The 23481-nt window shown below is 39.6% G+C and overlaps 1 protein-coding gene across 1 annotated transcript in view; it reads right to left on the bottom strand.

Moving 5' to 3' along the window:
* fuca2 (alpha-L-fucosidase 2) overlaps positions 1-22680 on the bottom strand; it is a 25260-nt gene extending 2580 nt beyond the window's left edge. Inside the window, exons 1-6 of the mRNA XM_061237894.1 lie at positions 22344-22680; positions 19228-19415; positions 9627-9966; positions 3689-3899; positions 2575-2765; positions 1169-1277 (exon numbers count right to left, since the gene is read on the bottom strand). Coding sequence (XP_061093878.1) covers positions 1169-1277; positions 2575-2765; positions 3689-3899; positions 9627-9966; positions 19228-19415; positions 22344-22528 — 1224 coding nt within the window. The 5' untranslated portion in view covers positions 22529-22680. The remainder of the gene's footprint in view (positions 1-1168; positions 1278-2574; positions 2766-3688; positions 3900-9626; positions 9967-19227; positions 19416-22343) is intronic.
* Between the last annotated feature and the right edge of the window lie 801 nt (positions 22681-23481).

Below are 23481 nucleotides of genomic sequence, written 5' to 3'. Positions count from 1 at the left end.
TGGTTTTAACCTCGGGTTTTGCCTGTGAAGACTGTATTTGTGTTAGAAAAGGTAACCCAACATAAAGACCAGCGAGCTATCTTTAGGAGAAAAGCAAGTAATTCTCAATCGTATGAAAGAGGGGAAATCAATCAGAGCCATTGCAGAAGCATTGGAGATAGCTTGTACAACAACTTGAAGTGTCCTGAAAAGAAGGAAACCACTGGCGTACTGAGCAACAGACATCGAACAGGTTGATCCCGGAAAACAGCGGCAGTTGATGACCGAAACATTGTTAGAGCTGTGAAGAAAATGTCAGTCAGTGACATCACAAACAATAGCAACAGGGCAGGGGTGAAGGTATATCAATCAACCGTTTGAAGAAGACTTAGCAGGCAGCAATATAGAGGCTATACCACAAGATGCAAACCACACATCAGTAGTATGAATCGAAAGGCGAGATTACAATTTGCAAAGAAGTACAGAGATGAGCCACAAAAGTTCTCGAACAAAGTTTTGTGGACTGATGAGACCAAGATTAACCACTACCAAAGTGATGGAAAGGCAAAAGTGTTGAGAAAGAAGCAATCTGTTCATGATCCAAGCAATAAAAGCTCATCTGTGAAGCATGGTGGAGGAAATATCATGGCTTGGGCTTGCATGGCTGCTTCTGGAGTGTGCTCATCTTTTTTGACGATGTAACTGATAATGATAGTAGCAGGATGAATTAAGAAATCTACAAAAACACTGTGTCTGCCAAATTACAGAGAAATGCGTCCAAACTAATTGGGAGGAACTTAATGATGCAGTAAGACAATGAACCAAAACACACTACCAACACAACAAAGGAGTTCATTATGGAGAAAAAGTGGAAGGTTTTCGACTGGCCAAGTCAATCACCAGACCTTAACCCAACAATTGAGTATGGATTTCACCTCCTGAAGAGGAGACTGGAGTGGATTCTACCAATTTCAGGCAGAATTTCAGCCACAGTCAGAGAATCGATTCCAAAATTTTAGTCGGGTACCACTAGCGGAAAGCCCGTTCAGTTAACCAGCCAGTTTGGATAAGTGTGGTTTGGATACTTGGGATTCTACTATAATTCAGCTTAGGTAACACAAAAAAACAAGATAAATTTGTAAAGCAAAGTGCTGGCTGCCGCACCAGTGAAATTCACCAGTGTTCTTACCTCAGTCTTTCCTTCCAGGACAATAGGTTCATTCAGAGTTACATATCCACTGTCAGGCCACTGCAGGAAGACTGCATAGATTGCACCTTCCTTTGGTCTCCAAGTATACCTATTTAGAGAGATAAATAAGCAAATTGAGAGTTAGCAAAATTGGGGCAGACAATCCACTTATTTAAAATGTGTGCGTCTCACAGGTTAAGAATATAAGAAACGACCTTAATTCCGGGCAATATATTCCATAAATAATTAAACTAAAACCACCGTAATAATAAACCAATCATGCACATTGGCCAATCATACATTTTTACACAAGTCAGTTTATCCTTCCACATTTTAAAGCTTTGAATATTGTGTAATAATAACTGTGGTCATGTCATCTGCACTTTGAAAAGCTCAGTCAAATCTATCTACATTAAAAATTACTGCACTTTGCTCTTCATGCCAACTCATTAGTGATGCAAATGCACATCAAAGAAAGTTACTACTTGCATTTTCATTACTCCAACTGATGCCATTTGGTTAATTTGTTCTTCATTGGTAAACATTCAATAATAAAAAAAACTCCAAAATGGCCATTCAGTTCAATACATTACTCAATTGACCATTCAATTCATGGCACTTTTTAAAATCCCATAAAATCTTAATAATTGATATTGAATTAATACATTTTTAACCTAGTCTTTCCCAGGTATTAATGCAATTTTGTGTTTTTTACAGTAGGAATGGAATTATGGGATGGCAAGATCCACCACAATGCCACGTCAATTTCTAACATTCCATGATTTAAAAATCTATAAAATATTAAGTATTGAATTGTTTTCAGTACTTCAGAGCAACAAAGTTCAAAGAGCTCACTGCAAAGTTGCAATTATGGTTTTATATGGACAATGGTTGCAGGCAAAGCAATCATTGTCTATATGACAATAAGTCTATATGACACCAACTGATACATAATCAAGTAAATCAAATAATGTATTTATTTTAGTGTGATTTACATATGAAACTATAATTGCAACGTTGCAGTGAGCCGAGTTAATGGGACTCTCAAATATATAAATTATTCCTGCCCTGCAGGCCACCAAAAATGGAAGATGTGGAAAAAGTCAGATCACAGGTCTGAGTTAACATTAGGGATTTCAATTCTTACGTCATTGTACAGTACAGTAGCCAAGAGAACTGAACAGATACTGCATTCATATACATGTAATCATGTAAAAATGAATGGTGAACTTGGTTGAACTTCAAGCGAAGGAAGGTAGACACCAATGAGATTATAACCTTGAATCCTTGAAAGGCAATGTGTGCCAACTGTTTAAACTGCTAGAAAACAAGATATGTTTTCGGATAGGGACATGTTACTAGTTCTTCTGGTTTTAGGGCCTTTCTACTCTGTGGTAGGTGCTGACCAGACTCCAGGCGAGGTGCTGTCATTTTGGGCCCTCCATGCGCTGCTGTTGTAAATGGCCTCCCCGTTGACTGCCAGCCACTGGCCCACCTGCCGAAGGCGCTCCTCAAATATGGGGGCAATGCGTCCATCGTGAGTGGGCCCAACATTCATCAGGAGGTTCCCACCACAGGACACAGTCTCTACCAGGGTCTGCAGCATAGACAGCATTTGCTCAACTAACCAACTAGCAATAAGGAAATACATTCATCCAGCACTTTACTAGGAACATTTTTTCTTTATTACACCTACTTATTCATGCAATTATCTAATCAGCCAATTGTGTGGCAGCAGTGCAATACATACAATCATGTAGATACGGGTCAGGAGCTTCAATTAAGGTTCACATCAACCATCAGAATGGGAGAAAAAATGTGATCGAAGTGACTTTGACCGTGGAATGATTGTTGGAGTCAGACAGGGTGGTTTGAGTATATTGAAATATATTGTAGCTTCCCTCTGGCAACCATGTATTGATCTTGCCATGTCAATATGCTTATTGCTTATTTACAATTAATTTTCATGAAATGTGCAGATTTTGTATCACCAATGAGGTGCGGTTTTAAGTGTTTATTTATAAGAATGTATTTATGAATGCATATATTCATTAAGAACAGTTTACTTTGTGAGGTACCTGACAATACCCAGCCCGATTATCTAACACTAACAAACATTCATTCATTCATTCATTCATTATCCTAACCCGCTTATCGTGAACAGGGTCGCAGGGGGGCTGGAGCCTATCCCAGCATACATTGGGCGAAAGGCAGGAATACACCCTGGACAGGTCGCCAGTCCATCACAGGGCACACACACCATTCACTCACACTCTCATACCTATGGGCAATCTAGACTCTCCAATCAGCCTAACCTGCATGTCTTTGGACTGTGGGAGGAAACCGGAGTACCCGGAGGAAACCCACGCAGACACGGGGACAACATGCAAACTCCACACAGAGGCCCTGGCCGACGGGGATTCGAACCCAGGACCTCCTTGCTGTGAGGCGGCAGTGCTACCCACTGCACCATCCGTGCCGCCCACTAAGAAACATTCTTTCTCAAATCTATCATTATACCTTTAGCAGCTCCTCTATGGTCAGGTAGTCCTTAAGCTCAGCATCCCTTCTGTAACCCCAGGACTTCTGGTCGATGGTCATACAGTTTTCCCACTTGTGTTTCAGTAGGTGTCCAGGGTTGTAGCGGTCAGTGCAGGTGTAGTACCCTCCATGTTTGCAGATGGTACCATACCCCCAGCGGTCATTTGTCACGACTGTCTCCCGCACAGGGCTGCAAAAAAAACAGAGTACAAATAGGTATAGAGCCCGGAAAAAGTATTGGCCCCCGTTTCCTGATTTCCACTATTATTGCATATTTATTACACTGAATGATTTCAGGTCTTTGGAAAAAAAAAAATTAATGTTAGACCCTGAGTAAACACAAAACACAAAATTACAATTTCATCTTTTTAATGAAAAAGTTAGCAAACGCCTAAAAAGTAATTGCGTCCTTAAACACTATGGAGGAATTTTAGCCCACTTTTCTTCCCAGAACTGCTTTAATTCAGAAAACATCAGTAGGTTTTCGAGTATGAACTGCTTGTTTAAATGAAGTGTTCCATATCTTCCACAGCTGTGGTTCTTATGCACAGTAAAATGTTGAGTATCCCTATTGGACTTGTATGTACTGAGAGTCGAATCAACACTGGACATTGTACTGTGAACTGTGTGTCAAGTGGGTTATTAAATGTGTTGATATGAGTCATGAGATGCTTGTGAAAAATAATTTGCTGGACATGGTACACTTTCAGAGAACACTGCACCTCTAACATTCACTATTGCACTGGCACAAGACATATTGTATGGTAAGACAATTACAAAGGGTCAGTATGGGTCAGAGAAAACCACTGTTCTGTCACATGCCTAAAAGAAACCATGAAAGCACATCTGATATAAATAATTGACTAACATAAAAAAATGTGCAATAGCTGATGAACTGTACATAAATCATCTCAGAGGACTGCAAACCGTAAAAGATTTAAGTAAATGTTTCACAAGATTAACGTGTTGGCCATAAAATAAGCCATACAGCAAACTATCTGTTTGTAGCAGTTTGAGGGAACATTAGGTACAGAATGCAGAGAAAAACAGACCCTGGGAGATTAGATTGCATTCTCAGATTGAGGGGGGTGGGAGTTGAAGGTGAGAATGTGATGATCCTGCAGCAGGGGTCCCTATCCTTTTTTGCAGTGAGGGTGGGGGAGTGGGGTTGGATAGGGTGCATGACCGGAATATTGTTAGCCCTTAAGTCTTTTTTATAACAAGTATGGTCAAATGTTAGGATATTATAAAACAGGGCATATTTTTATTGCATATATAGGCTATAAAACATTGCTACTACTCACCACCAATTTCACTGAAGTGGGAAGCACATGATCGTTTAACTTTATACACTTATACATACATATAAACAGAAGTTAAACCTGTTAAACATTAAAGAAACTTTCACGCGGACAAACATATTTGACGTCACAGCTTTAACTGCATAAAACACACACACACACACTGTTATCCTTTCCTAAAGAAATTACATTTTCAGAAGTAAACAAGTGAAACAGAAATGACAGCCAGCCGCATTGTCCACATTAAGCTGTATTAATCTTTCAAAATTAAAGAGTCCTTACAATGTACTGCTGATGTATAGGGAACTATCGAGCATGCCACAACCGGGGGGGGGGGGGGGGGGGGGCAGACTTCAGACCAGGCTGGAGGAGAGAGTTGGGTGACAGTAGGGTGCAAGTGAAGGTAAAGGCACTACACAGGGGTGGCATCTCCAGAGTTGGTGGTGTCCCATCGATTCCAGCCCTTGCAGGAATTGGACCCGGACCCTGTCTCAGAGTGGGAGGATTGATGAGCCTCAGGGCACCCCAATGGCCACATCCTCCATGAAAAGGGAGTTAGTGATAGTGGGCGAGTCAATTATTACAGGTATAGACTTCATAGTCTGTGCTTGTGAAAAGGAATCACGCACAGTGTGTTGCCTGCCTGGTGCCCAGGTAGGAGATATCCTGAAGCACAGCTTCAGACCAGGCAGACATGCTACCATGTGCAAGCAGAGGGTAGCAGAACTTTATCTGGAGGTTTATCACATGGCTATGACATTTTTGTAGGAAAGAGGGGTACAGGTTTATGGGGCATTGGGACTCCTTTCAGGGCAGGGATGAGCTGTACAAGCCTGATGGCCTGCATCTGAACAGGAGGGGAACCTTTGCACTGGGTCACCGTATGCTTAGGGTAGCAAAGGATTATTTAAACTAGGGACTTGGGGGGCAGGAAAGATAGAGAGCGTAATGGACAGGGAGGTACAGACTGTCCAGGCGGATGGCAAAGACTACATTTAATGGTGACAGAAATAATAAACTCTTTTCAGGGAGGAAATCAAGTACTGGTGGCTTGGGACAGCAGGGAGTGAGGGAACAGGAGAGTATGTGTAGACGCAACAAACTGAAATGTCTTTGTTTAAATGCTAAAGCATAAAAAATATGTTTTTGGAACTTGAGGGAGTTATTATTAGTGGGGGCTATGACATTGTAGGGATTACAGAGACATGGCTTAGGGATGAAGATGGGGATGAATATAATATAAAGGGGAATAAAGTTGACCAGAAATTGACCAACACAGGATATTTGGATTGAGCTTATTGGGGAGGAAGATGAGTGTGTTACTGACTTTGCTTTATATATAAAATGAACACAGTGCGATACAATGCTCTTTAAAGAAATAAAACAAGCTTGCCTGGGAGGCGAGACTTATCATGGGGGACTTATTAGGGTCAATGATTTTTTTTTTTAAGTTTGTTCAAAATGGATGTAATGCATATTTTTGAATCTGGAACCATGTGTCTAAACAAGTCTCACTTGTTGTACAACATTTCAAAGTGTTTAAATTTTTTTAAACTGTATTTTTAACTTCACCGCCCAAAAAATGTCAGGTGGCGCAACCAAATATTTGTCAATATACTTTCCCACTATTTATTTTAAGTAAAATCTTTAGAGTGTCTACAGTGCCGAACACATTATTCTTTTGTGGTTGTGTTGTGTATTTATAATAATAATGTATTTAAGACTATTGCATTCTAGTAGCCAGGTATTTTGTATCTTTAGCATCCTATTTTACATTTAAGGACAGAAAAATAATTTCTAAAATATAGGAATGAATGCATTAAATACAATAGCTATTCACATCATAGTTATCAACCATTTGTTCATGTTAACCTATTATTTATTGGTTTAAATATGTATTTTACCTGGTCGCACCACCTGACGATTATCAGTTGTGCCACCTGACAACATTAGTAATGACAGGAACTATGTTGAATAATTGCAAGGTTTGAAAGTGTATAATATCTTTAACTTAAAACTAATAAACATTTGCTAGTAATGTAATAGATAATCTTAAGAGCTTTTAATAACATTATTTATTTCATATAATGAGATTCCTTGCAGTTGCGCCACCTGACTTATTGGTTGCGCCACCTGACTTTTGCAACTAATTTCAAATTAAACAGGCTTCTACTTGGATGCCTGTATTAGCTTTTGCCATTGCTATCAAATTCATACATATAATTAAAAAATGTAATAAAGAGTTTTGTGATGAAATAACATTTTCCTAGTTTTACACTGGTTGTACCACCTGACATGGAAAGTGTTGCCAGCCTACCTACGTATTAAAACTAGCTATTTTTATCAATATTTGAGAGAGATCTGCAAACCTTTTCACTCAAGTATAACTGTCACTTGGGGTCCTCTTGATGATGCAATATCCTGTTTACTGTTGTTACCTCTTCATTTCATAATAAAAGCCCCAAATTGAAGGTTGTGCCACCCTGACATTTGAGAACATACAAATGCCGGACAAAAGTTTTCCAATTATCTCAATAGCTTTAAAAAAATTGGTACTTGTAAAATTGGTTTATTTGAAAGGTTTCAAACATAAAATAATGCCATAGCATTTTATTTTGAAATTATTATCATTAAAATACCATTTTTCATAGTTAGTCTGTACCTTTGCTCGGACAGTTGCGCCACCTGACATTTTGGGGGTTTGCGATGCCAAAAAATTATTTGAATGTATTCAATATGTATTCAGACTAAATACGTTTTATAGAAGGACGTGATATATGTCATGAATTTATTTTACAAGGAAATAATGCACTCAGACACAGAAATCTGCACATCATGTCATTGACCCATTACCCAAATATAAACAGGAATTTGGTGACCGGACAGGGCCAAAGTGAGGACGAATTTTTAGATGTTATAAATGACCTTTTTCCAGTAAGTCAGCCTACAAGATCTGCTGAAATGTAATGATTCAGACAGAATGTGCAGGATAGAGGTAATAGAACCACTTGGGACAAGTGACCATTCCACACTAAGTTTTGATGTATTTTGGCAAATTAAGAGGGGTTTCTCTCAGAGGGGTTCCTGCAATCAAATTGAAGTAATGTAGACTGGGAGCAAGTTCTTGATTGCAGGACTGTGACTGAAAAGTGGAGCAGGTTCAAAAGGGTTATACACAGTGTAAATTCATTCCTAAGGTCCTGAGAAAATCTCCACAGTGAAGGAATACAGCTATACGCAAGAATAAACTATCAGATACAAAAAAAGGACAGCACAGAGAGTACTAAAGCTGAATATTGTAATATGCATGCTAAAGTTAAAAAAAGGGGCGGCATGGATGGTGCAGTGGGTAGCACCGCTGCCTCACAGCAAAGAGGTCCTGGGTTCGAATCCCGGTCGGCCGGGGCCGGTCTGTGTGGAGTTTGCATGGGGTTTGCATGTTCTCCCCGTGTTCGTGTGGGTTTCCTCTGGGTACTCCAGTTTCCTCCCACAGTCCAAAGACATGCAGGTTAGGCTGATTGGAGAGTCTAAATTGCCCGTTGGTATGAGTGTGTGAGTGAATGGTGTGTGTGCCCTGCGATGGACTGGCGACCTGTCCAGGGTGTATTCCTGCCTTTCGGCCAATGTATGCTGGGATAGGCTCCAGCCCCCCTGCGACCCTGCTCAGGATAAGTGGGTTAAGATAATGGATGGGATGGATGGAAGTTAAAAAAGGAACTAAGGTTAGGCAAAAGGAAATTTGAAAGGCAAATCGCAGATGATGCAAAATGAGATAGAATAGCTTGCCAGTACATGAAGTGGAGGCAGAAACACTGGGGGTTTTCAAGATTAAGCTTGATAGGATGTTAGATTCTATTTAGCTTTTAGGCAAATTAGGCAGTAGGTACACTTAGGGGTAGGAAAAGATGAGCATTGCTTGGCTGAATGGCCTGTTCGCCATTACCTTATGTTATGTTATTTTCCAGTCAACGCACATTCTTTTAGAAAACAATTTTGTAGCAAGACTGAGCTACATAAGAGTGAGTAGCCTACACTAGCAATTTTCTCAACAGTTTTTCTCGATTCAATCTTTTCTGAAGAGGTCCCTGATTAAACTTCAACTGACAACTCAATAATTCCTGACTGAAACCGAATTATTTCTTAGTACTAGTCTAGGGTGTTAACAGAACTCTCCAACACAGTGGCAGGCAAGAATGTTTGCCTAGCCATCTGGCCATTTAATCCAGCCATGCCAATTGTTCAGAGTATTCTGCCATCATGGAGAAGGTGGGAGGGGTGCTGGAAAAGGCCCAACCTACTGACTGCATAGTCCTAGCGAGGGACTTCCAACACTCCCACTGGCAATGACTGTGAAACTTGTGTGATTGGGGGGCACAGCCTTTCTGTTCTGAACCCGAGGGCTTTTATGCTATTAGACTTCTGTGCTGGTCAAGGCCAATTGACCTGGTACAAACTTGGTATGTCCATGAAGTTGTGGATATGCATACAACATTTTTGAAGTACACTACAGGTTAGGTTCAAACAACAGTCAAGGAGCCCTTGTTCAGATTTATTGGAAATGCTGAAATACTGAAAACAACTATGATGAAGACAATTCCTAATACCCCTCTCCTTACCTCTCATTGTAAAGCCAGGCCAAGAATCCAGTGCTATTCCAGTATTTGTCTGGGCCATTTCCATCTCCATCAGACCACAATACCTCTGGATGGTACTTTGTGACAATCTCATATAGCTCTGGTAAGGTCTTAGTAGTGGGGAATTGGTTGGTGGTGAACACGTTTGCGGCATCCTGCACAAAGAGGGGATTGAACCACTCAAAGAGGGAGTGGTAAAGTCCCAAACGGAGGTCACTTTGTGACCGCAAAGCATCAGCCACCTCCGCCACCAGGTCCCTCTTCGGCCCTACATCTACTGCATTCCAGTTCCAGGAATATTTGGAGCCCCACAGAGTGAAACCTGAGGATGGACACACATATACATATATACATGTAAAACAACTAGATCTCAACATGACAAAATACGGTCAATATGGGTGGCCTGTAGCATTGTGGTTAAGGTACATGACTGGGACCCACAAGGTCGGTGGTTCGATCCCCGATGTAGCCACAATAACATCCACACAGCCGTTGGGCCCTTAACCCTGCATTGCTCCAGGGCAGGATTGTCTCCTGCTAATCAACTGTACGTCGCTCTGGATAAGAGAGCCTGCCAAATGCGATTGTAATGTAATGCAACACCTTTTTGGTCATTTTCTGGCTGGACCCATCATTTTTTAATTATTTATTTGACTTCATTTTCTTTGTGGCTGTTAACAAAAATATCTACTCACATGAGAAGTTTTGAAGTCATACACCAAGTGGTACTGTTGATGTAAGCAATCAAAAAAACTGACCAAGCAGCATGATTTAGCATTTATGAAAGACCACAACTTTTATTAGGAAAATCAGAGTTCATAAACTAGACAGAAAATTGTGTCAGACTACATGTTTTTCCCTGCTTTAATGCCAAAGATATGATGGTCCAATACAGGGGTGTGAACAATTACATGTTTAAATGGTTAACCGAAACGGAGTTGTACACGTTTACCAAAAATTGCTAACCAATAACCAACTCTTTTTTCTGAAGCTGATATGGTGAACTCAGATTAATTAAATAAATGCACGTTCACCAGCAGTGAGAACATACAAATTGGTCGGACAATTGAAAGAAAGATTCTGGCTGCGTTAGGATATCCATCGGGAAGACCGATGAAAACACAAAGTAGTACAGTGGGGTGCAAAAATTTGGGTACCCCTGGTTTAAATGTTTGTTACGATGAATCTGTATATGATCGAAAGCAAACCTGAACTCTAAATGGTAAAGTAACTTTGTTAATTCATAAAAAGATGATTACTAAGGTAACCCAGGTGATTTACGTTGTAATGCCAGAAGCAATAATTCTTTCAGTATAAGACCTAGGACAATCACACTCAATCCACTCTCTTGACACTCTTGGCTCTTGTCTCTCTTCGATCACACTTGGCTTCTCAAACTACATTTCGCCCTGCTCCTGACGCTCGGACAGAGGCTGAAATAATGACAACATGGTGCACTATACGGATAGTGACTATTCAGCCTATTCCAGCCATTGGGAGAATGACGACTGTTCTGGTTCTCCGCCCTCAAAACCCAGCTGGCGTCAGCTCAACACGAAGCACAGTCTGACACAGATGTGACTGCAGTCTGGTCTTCCCCAAGTAGGCAGAATTTGTAAACTTTGCATGGTCTCCGTATGGAGCTGGAGTCCATAGCAAAGGATATTCAACAGTTCAACCCCAAGGATTCTGAATTTAACGTTCAGAGAAATTGACCACTGTCTCTCGGATCTGCCCAGGGCAACCGGGAAAACCTAAACCAACCAGGTTCGTAGGTTCATGGAACAGGCATTAGCTACTGTTTAGTTAGTCTTCATTTCAGGTGAATGGATGTGTTTCTGTTCACTGTTCACTGTTCACCATTCAGTTAACTTTATTATTTCAATACATTCTGTTAGCTGTGTATCTTATTTATGTGAATCGGTTTGCCACTTATCATGTATGTAACCTGAGTCACACACAGTTCACTCCTAACCTACCTACCTTCCCTTAGTTAGCATTGTTCCCTGTGATTAGGTTACTCTGCCTATGTAGTTTTACATAAAAAATCATTTTATTAAACCCGGTCTCTGATTTGGTGTTGCATGACATGAGAGCCAAGACAAATTAGTTTTCAGAAGAACTCCAACCTTCAGGTTATCTACAATCCCCTCCAAAAGTATTGGAACAGAAAGGTCAATTCCTTTGTAATACACTGAATACATGGAGATAAAAAGATGACCATGAGACAAGAGTTTGGATTTCAGCTTATATTTCCTGATTTTTACACCTAAATGTGTTAAACTACTTAGAACAAAGCACCTTTGGCATCAGACCACCTATTTTTTAGGTGAGCAAAAGTATTGTAACAGAGAATATTTAAGTTAATGAAAGTAAATAACACTTCATATTTGGTAGCATATCTGTTGCTTGCAATAACTTCTCAAGCCTGTGACCCATTATCATCACCAAACATTTGCATTCTTCTTTTGTGATGCTTTTCCAGGCTTTTACTGCAGCCTCTTTCCATTGTTGTTTGTTTCAGAGGGTTTTTCCCTTCAATCTTCTCTTCAGGAGGTGAAATGCATGCTCAGTTGGGTCTGGTGATTGACTTGGCCAGTCGAAAACCTTCCACTTTTTCTCCTGAATGAAGTCCTTTGTTGTGTTGGCAGTGTGTTTTGGGTCATTGGGTCACACCAGCGGTTTCTTTCTTTTTCAGGACATTCCAAGTTGTTGCACAAGCTATCCCCTAAGCTTGGCTCTGATCAATTTCACATCTTTTTCAAAATGGCTTGCTTTTCTTCCAAAGACAGCTCTCTGGTCTTCATGTTGGTTTATCTTTTCTAACACAAATGCAGTCTTCACAGGCAAAACCCAAGGCTAAAACCAAGAGTAGACATTCAAAACTATTTATTGTTTAACCAACCAATCTAACAGGACACATCTGGGCAACAAGAAACACCTGTCAGTTACATGTTCCAATACTTTTGTTCACCTAAAAATTGGGTGGTCTGATACAAAAGGTGATATATTCTAGGTTGTTTAAAGGAGTAACATGTGGATGAACGTGACACTTGCCAGTTGTCTTCAAGCAGCAACAAAACACATGTTCATAATTTATTTCATTATTCAGTCATTTTAATTATTATTTTACTTCTTTTTTTTTTCCTAAGCCTAAATATCCCACTATAAAAGTTCACCCAAAGTGTCGGCATGGTAATGAGAACTGTAAATTATGATTAACTATGATTGACAGGCTGTGCTCCCACTTTCCACACATTGTTGTTTGTTACCATAACTACCTCCATGATATGCATTTATCTTGGGAGACTGAATTTTCACAAGCTAGCTAACTTAGTATATCAAATATCAGTATCTAAGATAAGGAGGCTGACTTATCCAATGATAATTTTTGTTAGCTAAGAAGCAAGTTAAGTTAAGAAGCAAAACTATAACATCCCTATGAAAGCAAACTAGCTAGCTAGCTAATTTTGCTTTCATTAGGTGAATGAATAACCAGAAACAGTCTAATAGTCCTTAAAAGGCAGTCTAACATTCCTTAAAAAGCAGTCTAATTTAAGTGAACCTAACATTAGTCAAATATTTGTATTGTCTTCCCTTGAGGCGAGTGTTGCAAACTATGGGTCACGAGTCACGGGTCTCCAAAACTAAAGAACAGATATTGAAAACTTTAATTGTGTTTCTTCAATGCGCTTGCATATAAAAACCTAGGAAGTGTGAGCAACCACCATGTCACTCCTTTAACAAATCTAGATAAAAATACCAGTCATCTCATGTACATCTTTTGATCTCAAACTGAATTGCCTTCAGTGTATACCAAAAACAAAGAAATTTACCTGGGTGTTCCAATACTTTTTGAAGGGACTGTATATGTTTAATCATTAACATTGGTGGTTAGATATTTCAGATAATAGTAATTTTATGAGATTGATCACTAATTCCTGTTAGACACTGCTTCCCCTACATATTTGAGCCCACGTGAGGACTGAGACATATACGTTCCTTCATGCTCACTATTTTGAAGAGCGTAAAAAAAACCCCTACAACATGTTAAGGCATCAAGCGAGTATAATTGCAAGATTAGAAAACCAAGAAAGATTTCACATAGAATGGCCCGAGACCTGCCGAGAAATGCTCAGAAGAACCCACACATCACTGCAAAAGAGCTGCAAAAAAAAGAGAGACCTCAACACAAAATTAAGTGCCTGCAGCATGCAAAAGCCTATAGACTTTTGGAACAATGTGCTTTGGACTGCCAAAAGCAAAATTGAACTTTTTGGCCACCTCCAAAGAAGGTATGTTTGGAGACAAAAGGGTATAGCCTTTGTAGGGAAGAACACCTTGCCAGCTTTGAAGCATGGAGGTGGATCCATTATGCTTTGGGGCTGTGTGGCAGCTGGGGCTGAATGGATGGAATTCCACCAAATGCCAAGACATGTCAAATGTCAGTCCAGACATTGAGGTTGAGGAGAGATGAGGTATTCCAGCAAGACAATGATCCAAAGCATACCTCGAAATCAACCTTGAAGTACCTCCAGGAAAAACGGAAGAAGGTTTTAGAATATTCCCCAGAATATTATTGAAAATCTGTGGAGAGATCTCAAATATGCAAGGAGGCCGAAGAATATTTCTGAGCTAGAGGTGTTTTGCCAGGAAGAATGGGGAAAAAATTCCAAAAGCATCAACTGAAAGACTACAGAAAGCATTTACCTGCTGTTATAGTTGCCCGTGGTGGAGTTACAAAATACTGATCCCAAACTTTCGCACAGGGGATTTTCTTTTCATAAATAAGATGCGACCCCATCGGTACTGCTAAAGTACTCCAAATTCCACTTGTGAGTGACGTTTTGGGTGCCACCCCCTGTTAAGAGCCAATATCTCTAGAATGATGAATCCAATGAGGCTAATGTTTTGGATGTTCTTTTTGAATTAACAGAGGCACGGTCGTGTCCGAACCACACTTTCATGCAAAACACGGAAATCGCCAGCCTCGTCCTTTTGCCATTCTGGGACCAATATACATGAAAAATCTTTTGGTAAGGCAGACGCGCTATTCCAATTAATCCAGAAAATCTCATAAAAATCTGTTTGGCAGTTATTAAAAAGGCAAGTGAAAATATTAGCATTTCCGTAATAGTTTTTTTTTTTTTGTGCTCTTCTACAAACTTTTTAAAGCGTTTCACAGTTGCTCACCCAATTGGAACACGTCCTACTTTTAAACGGACTAGTGCCTTTTCCTAAAATCGGGTTTTCATGTGCTACGGTTGTTAAATTGATATTTTGAGAACGAGGCCCCGTTGAAAATGAATGGTGAAAAGTTAGCTCGTCTGTTAGCCAGTGACTCTATAATGTAAGGTGTAAGGGTAATTTTCTTAATTGATTCTTAATTGGCAATGTGTGTTAACATAAAGACAATCACATGATTACAAATAACCTTTTAGGGACAATCCTTATTACTATTAGACCACTTTCTGAATTAAGTACTTACTAGAGTCTTTCTCTGTCTCTCTCCAGCAGACAGACCTTAATGTCTCTGCTTCTCAGCTAGCACATTCTGGTCTTACAGCAAGGTCAACAAGGGGTATTCAGAAGACTGATAAATGTTCATGGCCAGCTTCATGTCTTTTTGTTTTGGTAAAGCCCCCCCTTCTGGAAAAGTGTGTATAAGAGTCTTACTGTGTCTGATGCAAATCAGAAAGCCGGTAAGCTTTCTCACTTTCTGTCATTTCTTTGCAAATAAATCCGGAAGTTAAACTCAAGTATCGCTATCGTTGTTTTTACTGGGATCTGTTTCATCAGACGAAGCTCACCTGTGAAATGTTAAAAAGGGCTAACAAAGGCATTGCGAAACTGCGAGCCATGTGCCTCACGGAACATACAGATTAGACATTGCCAGAGCCATATGGAGCCAAAATGGAGTGTGAATAGCAGGCAGTGTTTTTCGTTTCATTTAGCTTGCGTGTACTTCAAAGGCTTACTTTGCCATCTCAATAGGCTACAACCAAACGAGACCTGGTCCGTATCATTGTTCTCTCTTTGCTTGTATGACGTTACATCCCTGTACATCTTTGTAAGCCAATATAAACCCCTGATGAAAAAGACACCTTGAGCTAGGTTTTGAAAAAGCTGGTTGACCAGTTTGACCAGCTCCATAGGCTAATCCCAGAATCCCAATGTGTCCGATCTCAACACCGTGTACTGTAACAGTTTTATGTTCTTGGCTATTGTCGGTCGCATCTCACATATGCCAATTCAGAAACATTTCTGTACATTAGTGAAACGTAGCCTATGCTATATGACGCTTCATATGTCAGTTTTCAGGGGAAAATTTGACAGATTACTGATCATTAATGCTGGGTGTTATATATATTGTAACGGCCTGGGGTTCTGTACCTGGGCTGGATGGGACTGGGTAGTCTGTGGCTACCCGATCATGTTTAAAGTTTATTAGAAAATGTCTTAGGGCAATTTTCTATGTTTTCGCTGTGCACAGGGCGCAGCCATGTTAGAAACAGTGACGCTGTTCGCCCGTGCAGGGGTAAAGTGGGCGGAGTTATCTTCCCGCCGTGTGTCATGTGGTGTTCAAACAGGTCGTCTGATCTGCTATTAAAAACAACCGTCGCCCGACCTGTTTGTCAGTCTGCGAATGTTTGCTGTGAAGAGCATTACAAGAGTGTTTTAACAAAACAACGCTGCCAAGCGATTAGAAAAACGCCACTATGTCTCTGCCTCAGTCTTTGGAGCCTTCGCTCGCCACAATATGTAGGCTATATATTTCTGGAGCACAGAGTAGAGGAGTGTTGTATTGGAGTTAAGGAGTATGCACTTTCTAGCTAATGGGACACACTCCTTGTCATGACAGGCTATTTCTGACCGCTTTCAAGATGGCAGTTCAGCTAACATTAGCTATTGATAGCTAACTATCTTGTTAGTTAGTAGTACCGAGCAATAAAACTGTACAAAGCTATAATTAAGCTAGTCAACTTAAATAAAAACATTTTTTACACCAACTAATGTCTTACTTCCCTAGCTATCTATCTATCTATCTATACTTTAGGCTTTTGTTGCCCTGCTGTGCTAGGATCGGATTTTGCAAAATATCTAAGAAACATTATGTCTGACCCTGGATAAATGGGTAACATACTTTACACCGCTCTATGCTTTTATGCTTAGCTAGCTAGTCTACATTGGCTTAGTTGTAAAGTTAACATTACTAGCTAATTGCGTTAGCTAGCTACATGTGTAATGTTAAATAGGACAATTTAGCTATAGTGGCAACTCCTAGCTAGCTAGCTAAGTTATTAAGTCCTGTAAAGCATATTAAACCAACAACAGCAGACTAGTTTTCACTGCCAAGCTTACAAAACAACATTGCCTTAATGTAATGTTAGCTCCAGATTTGCAGCTATCAATAGCTAGCACATCCTGGCATGAGGCATGACATCTTCTCGGTTCATTTTCTTTCACTGCCCGCCACTACATTAACTACCTGGATAGCTATCATAGCTAGCAATATAGGCAGAGCTAGTTAGTAACTGTCTTCGATCACACTGGAACGTTTGCTAGTTTGAACAGTAGAGTTAGCATATGGCTGGTTGGTCACGTGGCTAGCTAACAAACATATAAAATTAACAAGCTAACCTGTGTAGCCAGCTATTGAAATGATCTTGTGATGGAGCTCCCCAGATCCTAACCATAACTGTTAGCCTAGTAAATGAAAAAAAAAAACAGACCCTCGATCACAATGAAAAAAGTCTAACTTTCTTGTTTTTATCCTTGTTTTTTTTTAATGGCATGCCGAAAAAACTTAATATGCTCACGCAACCCTACATAGGTTTCACCACATGCAGTGCCATGTAATTCCAATGGAGGGAAGAAGGGCAAATGTAGGATTAGATAAATGCAATTTTAAATATGGCGGGTGGTCTTTATTTTTTTAAGATTCTACATGTCCTGGAGCACCGGTTAAGACGATCATGAACACCACTACGTACCAACATATTTAAATAGCAAAACAATGCACCTCATGGCCCAATTAGCTTACAAGATTTCCATTTTCATGTAAAAGCTTTACTTTTGAATGCAATTCACTTATGATTATCTGCTTATATAAGTACACATATCATATAATGAAATATTAACTGTTAACTATTTAATATTAATTATTTATTGACAAGTTTATACAGTTTAAAGCATTTTTAATCATGAAAAAACTGGTTTAAGCAGGTGCGCTTAATGTTGCGGCTGATTGGTGTATGTAGCACACTATATTTACTTTATAATAGTGGTCACTTTATCTTGCATTCCAAACAAGCAGATATTTTGAGGATAACTGTCATAATTAAAGGTGCTGATTTGAGAAGCTACAGCAACTGCGACAGACCCTGTGGAAATAATGGCTGCCACACACACACACATACACATTGACTGATCCTGTGGAAATATCTGAATGTGTTTCTTAGCCAATTAGCTTTAGGCATCTAGCATGTGTTGACGTGATCTCTTTTTGCGCTTGCTTAGTGACCGAGCTAAGTAGCTGGTTTAAAACAAACTTCCATTTGCAATAGCACAAGCCAAACAGTAGCTGAAAGTTTAGCAAAATCAGCGATCGCAATGTTTCCGGACAATTACCGTAAGTTCAACTATTTCATTTTTGACTCTGGAAAAGGCGGAAAAGAATGTGGTTCAAGGGGTCCAAGGCTTGTTGGCTACTTCACCAAAGCTCTTGCTGCTGTGACATTTACGTGTAAGGGCCATTATGTATTTGATAGGTAACAGTCTTAAACTACCCACAGTTCTCTGTTCTTTTTAAATGGTCAAAAATTCTAATTATATTAGTCATTAATAGTTCAATTTATTATGGCAAAATTAGCGGAGTTTATTCAGAATGCAAAACGTGAATTGTAAAACGCAGATTTTGAAATGGTTTACTTTCTGATAACACAAGATATCATTGGTCATGGCAACTGTTTATATAGATATGATTACATTACCTTCCGGTAAAAAAGTCTGGAAATTCAACCTAATTGATTTCTAGAAATTAATCAACTCCTACGTTCCTCTGAAAATAATCTATTTGGTTGTTGATTCAAAGAGAATATTTGATTGAATCCTCAGCAGCCTGCCCAGTGGTAGATGTTGTTTGAAGTAGACCACCATAGTTACAGTACCCATAGCAGGTATTCATGCATTGTGTGTTGGAAACCTTGTCAGTGCATAGGTCAAGATAATGTTCTTGGTGCTTGGTTCCTGTCTTTTTCGGCTTTTGCCAATCATTATCTCTTCTTTAAAACATAGTTTTTGAGTTGAATTTCCTGTCTTTTTCGGCTTTTGCTCACCATTATGACATTATCTTTCACTTTAAATGTAGTTTTTGTCTTGAATAAATATATTGAACATTTACACAAAGTTTGAGCAAAATTGGAGTGGTCAACTCCCACACCTCTGGTTGATTTTTAAACAACCTTTTTTTGAAATACGGCCTAGACTATGGCTCGACAAACAATATTAATTATTCACATTGTTGCTAAAAACACATATCTCAGGACAAAATATATATATATATATATTTTTTTTTACAAACCTTCATGGTGCTTTGTTGTGAGCACTATATATTTTGCCCCAGATGCTGCAAAGATATCTACCCACTGTTTTGCATCGAAGAACTCTGCTGTGAACTGGGGTGCAAAGTCTTGGTACTGAAAGCCAGGGGGATAGTTCCGCTCCATAAAATCAACATATGGCTTCAATTTCCGCCCCTGCCAGTACCACCTATGGACACAAAGATGTAGAACACGGACTTCTTTCAGTGAACACTTCCCAAAAACACAATAAAAACAAGTGTGGGTTGTCATGCCATCACTGACATGCCTGTACTATGTTGTTAGTAGTTTTATCATTTCAATGTGAACACATCCTATTCAATGGCAGCTCCTCAGCTCAAAAATATCCCCTTAAACTAATTCTTAATGTAATTAAGTCACAAAGTGTTGGTACTATCAGTTGCAACCATTTTACTCAATTAGGTGAAACAGAAATTCTTTATTTGCGCACGTTTATTTTCGTGTATGCTGTAAATACATCTTGCGTATGAATTGAATTGAATTGTTCAGACTGTAGCGACGAAGCGTCTGAAATTGAATCGATTAATCTCTATAATACGGCAGGAAGAAGCTATGCGTTTACCTGTCAATTGATTATACCCATCCTTAACAAACTTGTTAATCAAGCAAAATGACTGAAAACAGGTCAAGACCAATAATTAGTTTAAAGGAGTAACCTAGCCTAGTGGTTGAATGTGACACTTGCCAGTTGTCTTTAGGCAACAATAAAACAAATGCACATAATCTTTTGATTATTCAGTCATATAAATGTATTTTAAAACTTTTTTTTCTAAGCCTACTATAAAAGTTCATCCAAACTGTCTCAACAGAAGCAACTTAAACAGTGAAACGGTCAAATAATGAAGGTGATTGCTGCAATTACTTCTGTCATTTAATGTCAGCGATGTCATCAGTGCAATTTTGATGACATCCCCTCCCATTTATTTAGCTGGAACCTTGCTCTCTCAAAGCACTTTGTTAGGAGTGTCTAGTACACGCATTAGCAATTCCTCCCATCACCACCTCCCACTTTCAATCGTCATCTCTTAAGCAATTCACTTATCAAGACCTATACACCAGCAAGACCCCTCCGTTCTTCCCCCTCGCCACACCTGCACTTCTCGCTCACAAGTGCTGTCTGTCCTGGCCCCACGGTGGAGGAATGACCTCCCAGTGGATGTCAGAATGGCAGGGTCTCTGACCTCTTTCAAGCGCAGACTGAAGACTCATCTCTTCAAGCTACACCTTTCCCTCCCTAACTCACCACCATGATTAGCCTAATGTATGCCATAGACCAGGGGTTGGCAACCCTGGTCCTGGAGAGCCGCAGGGTGTGCTGGTTTTTGTTTTCGCCTTAATACCAGCAACTGATTCATACCCAAGAAACCAGGTGAGGCGAGTTAACTGTGTAATCCACTGCTTTAATCGATCAATTAAGTGCTGAGTAACGACAAAAGCCAGCACACCCTGCGGCTCTCCAGGACCAGGGTTGCCGACCCCTGCCATAGACAATAATGGCACTTATATAGCTATATAGATATTGTTGTGTTTTGTATTAGCTATTATATTGTTGTACTCAGGGTATTCTAGCTGCCAACTGTGGTATGCTAGTTTGGAAGTGGATGTATTCTTCAAGGGTTCCGATTGTATCTATATGGCCACACTAGGACTCGGAACCGTACCGTCCTCTCAGGTCCTCTTCACACTTGTACTTGTGTTTGATCTGCACTTTGTTGTATGGATAAGAGCATCTGCTAAATGCCTTGTAAAATAATGTAATGTAATTGAACTGTAATGCGTGTATTAGACACTCGTAGCAAAGAGCTTAATTACAGCTAGCATATGCTGATAGCAACAATAGTTAACATTACTGATTCACGTCACGGCAGTGGGAGGAGTTGGAGGTTTCCTCAGTCTGCCACTAGACTCTGTTGGTAATGTGTCAATAAAATCATCATATCAAGCAGGAAGTGTTTGTTGCTGCAATTACTCTGTTGACCGTTCAGAATCCGAAATGACCTATTGTACATTTAAGGGATGGCGATTGAAAGTGGGAGGAGGTGGAGTTGGAGGTGTCTCAGTCTGCCGCCAGACTCTGTTGGGACTATGGGTCATGAGTAATATATATAGGGATAAGAGGAGTGGTTCCTCATGTGACAAACTACGAGGAGAACATTCTCAACTGGTTGAAAATAGGAAAATGTAAAACACTTACTTCTCCAAAACTAAAGACGTGTTTCTTCAATGCCCTCGTGTGGAAATTGCATATAAAAACCTAGTGTGACCAACCATTATGTTACTTCTTTAAGGGTATATTTTCTGCCTCCTCGATTTTGAGCTCAGGAGCTGCCACTGATCCTATTAACTTCGTATCATATCACATTACATTTGATTGCATGATTTTGGCGAGTACAAGCACTTCCCGCTTGATATGATGATTTCATCCGGACTTCTTCAGCCATTAGGTGGCCGGTAACAGCACTGCACTTCAATTACAGTACTGTTGTGCTGTGTTCACATTACATCCTCTTTCAATGAAGCATTTCTCATAGTCGTTTTACTATAGCCTAATGCAATGTACTATAATGTACAAAGCACTGGCGCTTAACTAGTTGACATCCATTATATTATATTAATAATCATAATAACAAGTATTACGATTATCTGACCATTATTATTCTTACAATGCAAAATAATTCAGTTGGTCACGCAACCTACTTCCGGGTAATTGGGTAAACAACGTTTTGAAGCAACGCAAAATAATTGCGTTGGTCAAGCAACATAATAGCGGTTAACTTGGGCAAACATTGTAGCAGGCATGTAGCCTACATTGCAAAAGGATGCGCACGAAAGAAACAATGTATGTTCATGTAAATAAATTATGTAAATAATATTTTGGTCTCATTAAGTCTGTATGATTGATATGAACCTTCAATTAATTCCCTAGTAGTCTGATCGGTTTTCTTTCTAACAAAAGTCTCGTTCCATGCCAGATCACGAGTTTAAAAAATTGAATGAGGGTAACTTATTCCATGTAATTAGCTACACGTTTTCTAAAGAACACATATCGGCTGTAGACTTATGGGGATTTACTTACCAAAACCATTCACTTCCGTAGCTGGGAACAGAGAATATCCCCCAGTGCACGAAGATGCCAAATTTGGCTTGATCAAACCAGGCAGGTAAAGGTCGAGAATCAATCGATTCCCACGTAGGCTTGTATGAGCATTTACAGTTGGCGAATAGAATGCCTAAAACGACCGAGGCGAGAGCTTTGTCCATAAATGTGCTTTTTGATGGAGATTGTTCACTCCAAAGTACGAATCACTTAGTTAACCAGGTACAAAGCTTCAGATCATATGATCGAAATGCCAAGCTCATTCTACCAATTGAACTGGTTCAACTACTGGACCTGTAGCTCAGTGAAGTCAGCACTTTACTGTGCAAATCACGTTATATCAAAATAAAAGCTGGGACGGTTGTGGGTTCGTCTATCAAGGAGGATAACTGCTGGTTTTAACATTAAACAGACATTTATGGCGAACATATACTTTTACACTCTGCTTCAAAGAATATTTAGCAAGCTACAATTATTGACATTGTATTGTATTTTGTATGCTTAGTAATTACAAATAGGCAAATTTGTTCATACTTAAAAACCTAAACCGATGTGACCTAATTGCGTTAATCAGTGTGTGTGTGTGTATATATATATATATATATATATATATATATATATATGCTATATTGCATGAATAAATTGGTGTACAGGTCTTCCTAATAAAGTGCTCAGTGAGTACATATTTATGTATGTACACACACTCACTGAGCACTTTATTCATGCAATTATCTAATCAGCCAATCGTGACTCCTGGGGGGGCACAGTGTCTGCTGGTTTTTTGGGTTGTTCCCAGCACCTGTGGTTCATTTAAGTCTTTGATTGGCTAAAGAATACACAGACCTTGTTCTCAACGCCTTAATTGATAGCTGATTGAAAGCAACCACAAAAACCTGCAAACACTGTGGCCCCCTAGGAAATGAGTTTGACCCCCCTGTTCTGGAGTATGTATATCGTTTCATAAATACGAAAATACTAGGTATTTACGTCACCTATAAAACATAACATTTATCAGTTTTGAAGAAATCCTTCTCGAAATCCTTTGTAAATACTCACTTGTACATAATTTTAGGCGTTTTAATATAGCACTTTTATTTTGACTCTCTGAAATTGTTCA

Source organism: Conger conger, chromosome 1 (assembly GCF_963514075.1).
Source record: "Conger conger chromosome 1, fConCon1.1, whole genome shotgun sequence".
In the NCBI taxonomy this organism is placed as follows: domain Eukaryota; kingdom Metazoa; phylum Chordata; class Actinopteri; order Anguilliformes; family Congridae; genus Conger; species Conger conger.
This window is presented reverse-complemented; position numbering and strand designations above follow the sequence as displayed.